Source organism: Clupea harengus, chromosome 3 (genome assembly GCF_900700415.2).
Source record: "Clupea harengus chromosome 3, Ch_v2.0.2, whole genome shotgun sequence".
NCBI classification, from domain to species: Eukaryota; Metazoa; Chordata; class Actinopteri; order Clupeiformes; family Clupeidae; genus Clupea; species Clupea harengus.
The window spans coordinates 12,532,444-12,537,443 of NC_045154.1; the positions used below are offsets into that span (position 1 = coordinate 12,532,444).

Genomic DNA, 5,000 nt, shown 5'->3' on the forward strand with positions numbered 1-5,000 from the left:
AGAATAAAGGAGTGGGATTCAGAAGAATCTCAGAGTGCTATAAATATATAGATATTATAGTAATGAATGGAAATAATTCCAGTGTTGCAGGAATTGTAGGAATTATATTTGCAAAAACCTATTGTATGTAAGCTACGTTTTCATTTGTTTCATTAAGAGATTGTTTGGTGCTCCGAGGCGAGACTAAACGTAGATTTGAAAGTTTGATGATAGGTTTGCCGTGCTTGACTGTTCTGTGGTGTAAATCGCAAATGTCCGTATATTTTTATTCAGGGTGTGAACTTGATAGATGAAATGACGAACTCGGTTGCGTGTTGATGTGGGCATTCAGTCATTGGAGCAAGAGTATTGATCGGAACCTAACGTTTTAAATTGATATTTAAAACTAAAATAAGCAAGTGACCAGTTGTTGGCATAGTTTACTTGAAGGTATTTTGTGTAACATCTGTGAAGAGAGAGCATTTAAAATTGCTGAGAGCGCGACGCGCATAACACGAAAAAGATTAGATTAAACTTTCTCTCGTTACCTTAGTAGTGCGCCGTCAGAGGGCATAACAAGAGAAAAGTGGAAATACGAGATTGTGATGTGTTGTGAGCTATTGTATGTGCCAAAGTACTGAGTGACTAACATGGCCCGGAATGATTGTAGATTGTTTTTAAAACGTAAGATCGCTAGCAGCTACTTCGACTTTTTAAACAAACCTGTGTGATTGACTGTTGGGACAAAACAGAGAAGCACACGGGTGGGGGCTGTTAGGGGGAACAGAGGACTCAATCTCACACACGCACGTTCTCACACACACACACACACGCACACACGCACGGTCGTAATTAGAAGGAGAGGAGGTGAAAAGAATAATAATCAGACTACACATATTAGTGTAATATTATTTAAATTCAGAAATACTTTTGGTAGTATTGGCTAAATGCTGAGAGTTGAATAGTTGTAGCTGTGGAAAACAGAAGTTAGATATCTTGGACACACATTGTCGGGTAGCGGGCGCACAGTGAATACGGAAAGAAAGAAAGCTATACTGGAAGCTCCTAAACCTGAGACTAAGAAACAAATTATGTCCTTTTTAGGACTGTGTAATTACTGTCGTCAGTGGGTACCCAATTATGCAGAATTAGTAACATGATATGATTTTCTCTCAACCAATGGCACCCCACGATAAGGTTACGTGGACTAAAGAGGGTTCAGAATCTTTTCAAGCGACAAAAGAAAAAATAGCCAGCTGACTCGTACTGGCTCTCCCAAATTATGCGAAACCTTTCGTGCTCATGGTTGACTCCAGACATAGATTCATGACGTCTGTTTTGCTTCGAGTATGGGGGAGCAAAATGAGACCCATCGCATTTTATTCGACCCAACTCGACCCGGTAGCTCGTGCTACACCATCATGTGTACAAGCAGTGCTCGCGGATGCATCGGCCGTTCACGCGTCAGCAGAAATTGTGCTGGTTCATGAACTCGTCGTTAAAGTATCCCATGCAGTCTTAATGCTTTTATTACCTAGCATATAAAGCAGACAAGCAGGCAGCTGGCCTGTATCTAACACAGGGAACAGAGGATGATGGTGTAGTTAACATACAACAACAAGCACCCAAAAGTGAAAAGGAAATTTGGATAAAACTGGGCGACTCTGAAAGATGAGGTATATGTAAGTCCAGATAGAAAACCCATCCTGTTGCGAGCTCTATACAAATGGGCAGCAATTTTTTGAGTCATGGGAATATCCATGCCTCAACAGGAGGGAGATAAAGACTAGTACATAAACACTGTACAACATATAACCTATTAAAAAATAATAATAATAATAATAGTAATAATAAAAAAAAAAAATTAATTACATTTTATTTTATTAAAATTTTTTGTCAGCAATGTGAAATATGCATTCGGCATAACTCACAGGGAAACCTCAGGCCAAAGAGGGGCGAGTTCCCCAAGCCTGATTATCCTTTCCAGGTAATACACATGGATTATATCCAATTTAGCAAAACCAAAGGGCTGGAATATTGTTTGGTTATAATTGATGTGTCTTCCAAATGGATAGAGGTATTTCCCAGCTCAACCCCAGATTTCCTCACAGTAGCAAAATCACTGTGCAAAAGAATAAGACCAACTTTTGGTGTGCCACAAATTACACTACAAACTAGGGAATGTAAAGAACCCAATACTGTTCGAGTTTTTTCTGTGTCTCCACAGGTACAAGGCCAGGTGAAGGTGGGAAACTGGGTGTTCATCAAAAGAAAGAGCTGGTCTGACGACAGGTGGGAGGGACCATGCCAAGTGTACTTGCCACCCCAACAGCCGTCAAGATCGCTGAACGCTCCACCTGGATTCACCTGTCACCCTAGAACATTCAGAACATTCAGAACATTCAGAACATTCAGAACATTACCAGGATCCACCACTAGCGTTGAGTAGCGTTTTGTGGCGCCGGCAGGGGGCTAAGTGTTTAAATCTTGGTCGTTTGAACGTCACCTAACTTCCAGGGAGCGCCCTGAGGGTTAGAGATGCTGCTCAACATAGTAGAGGTGTATCTGTTTTTTTTTGTTCTTGTTTTTGTTTTTCTTGTTTATTTGTGTTTATTGTTTTTCTGTATACATCATATCACTCCGTTATAACAATGTCTAAGCTGCTGCTATTAGTGGTTACTTCAGGAGTAATAATGGGTCTCTGGTCCTCCACAAGTGTAAATGAGAGAATCCATAAGAGGTGGATTTCATATGGGGAACATGAGGTCCTAGGGAATGTTACTCACCTGTATTCTACTAATTCATGGTATAGATATGCATCCATGCAAGCGAACAGACTTGATAAGACCAATTGCTATGTATGTACCTTAATGCCAACATCCTACTTTCACCCTAGACTTAAATCAAGGCTACTCTCATTCCAAGCAATGATCTGTGTTGGAGAGAAGTGTGCCCCAGACAACTGGGGCTACAGTAAGCCATTTTATTATACAGACGATACCCAGGTGCAGGATCTGTGTAACAATACCCACCCACTAGCAGAACTAAAAAACATGCCACAACCTAGCTGTCACCTTAAGTGGCAGTTCATTCCATATTCCTAATGTATTTTTCTATTAGTGGAACAACGAGAGTAGGCTCTCTGAGACGGAAACAGTGTAATGAAATTGTCATCGATACTGCTATACTGTCATCAAACACTGCTTCCTCAGCCAACGTCGTACCCTGTCCATAGGAACAGGTCCTTATGTTGAGGTTGGAATGCAGGGCATTGCCACTCTGACAAGGGTACCCCTAAGGTGAGAGAGGTATTGTGGTTGTGTGGTAGTATATGGTACAGTCATCTTCTTCCACACTGGGGTGGCGTATGCGCCCCCGCCCAGGTCATGGACCATTTTTGTGTTGTTAGTGCTATCTCGCAGGCAGAGTGATCTCGTAAGAAGAGATTTGCTGTTGAGAAGCATGACAGCGTGTGGGGGGACTGACTTCCTGGTGATTAAAAAGATTTGGACCACCAGCTCCAAGGTTATTTTGTTTCTGTTTCAGGCCCTAGGAGTAGGAAAAGTCATGTTAAGAATGGCAACCCTTAATTATAGGTTAGAATTGTTTGTCAATGCCACCTTAGTCAGCATGGACGGCCTTAATGATGAGGTCTCGCAGACTCGGCTGATGGTGCTGCAAAATAGATTAGTTTTAGATTTACTCACTGCTGCTAGTGGGGGAGTTTTGTGACTGATATCTGTTGTATTTGGATATTGGATTATATTCATAGTGTTTCTGTGACTGAAGCCTTACAGCAAATGAAGGTTGTTATGTGATGCTTTATTACAAGACAAAGTGGTTAATGTTCCGTGGTGAAATCTGGTTGCTTGGTTTACATCTGGTACATGGTGGTAAGTGGTGTTGAAAGTCTGCTCTCTATTGTAGCAATTTGTATACTTTTTGTATTTTATGATGTGTATTTCTACATGTTTCTAAGTTCTCATGTCTAGTCTTGTATGTACTTCTGTATGGAGTGTACTGTTGTCTGGAACCATCAAGATGATGATGCTTTAGTTTAATGATGTTTATACTAGTGTTATTTTCATGATAAACAGGAGGGAAATGTTAAAGAAAGTATTAGTATATTTTATCATGAATGTCTTTTTGTTTTAAGGTTTGTTCCAAAATGCTGTGTGCCCTGCTTCTCAATGTAGATTGGACTTTGGAAGACAATTAGCAGAGTCAAGAATGTTAACCCAGAAACCTCACGTATATGTTTACATAAGATAAGAAGGAGAGAGCGGGTTGTGAAATGTCTCGTTGCTAAGCAGAAGTAGAATTCAGCTGAGCTGAAGGTATCCTAAGTGCATCCCAGCGTCTTGACTGTCATACTGTGTAAACATTGTGTTTGAATAAAAGGACTTGTTTTCAGCATGGCACGTCAGACAGACTTAAGGTGTCTGTCTCCGTCGGGTCCCGTTCGAAAACCGTCCAGTTCACTTTCATGCTGGGTAGTGTTTTTAACCTGCTAACTAACTGTTGAGGGTCTTATCCCTGACACACACACACACACACACACATACACACACACACGCACACACAACATAGAAGTATTATGTTATCTGTTAACATCTGTTATGTTTGCCTATATGTTGCTGGGAGTGTGTGTGTGTGTATGTGTGTGTTTATATGTGTGTGTGTGTGTGTATAATTGTTTGATGCAATAAGTTCAGAGAGTTGACCTTCCACTGTGGTCCTGCCCGTATGTGGATGGTGGTCTTGCGGTCCCAGAGCACGGTCAGGTCCTGGTTGGGGAAGTGGACCACGGAGTAGTACCCGGCCCGCCACAGCTCAAACTCAAACCCTCGGCCCACCACAGTGGAGGAGCTCTGGACCACAAGAATACAACAGAATAATATTACACTATAATTATAATAGAATATATTAACCACACTACTTCAGATCATACAACATAGTCAAACTATAACTCTTATAATAAAAGTTAATATACAGACTCAAAAGCTCATGGTTGTAGATCG

At 41.1% G+C, this 5,000-nt stretch overlaps 1 protein-coding gene across 1 annotated transcript in view; it reads right to left on the reverse strand.

Moving 5' to 3' along the window:
- otogl (otogelin-like) overlaps positions 1 to 5,000 on the reverse strand; it is a 117,760-nt gene that overhangs the window by 71,715 nt on the left and 41,045 nt on the right. The window contains exon 27 of the mRNA XM_042707416.1: positions 4,704 to 4,850. Coding sequence (XP_042563350.1) covers positions 4,704 to 4,850 — 147 coding nt within the window. The remainder of the gene's footprint in view (positions 1 to 4,703; positions 4,851 to 5,000) is intronic.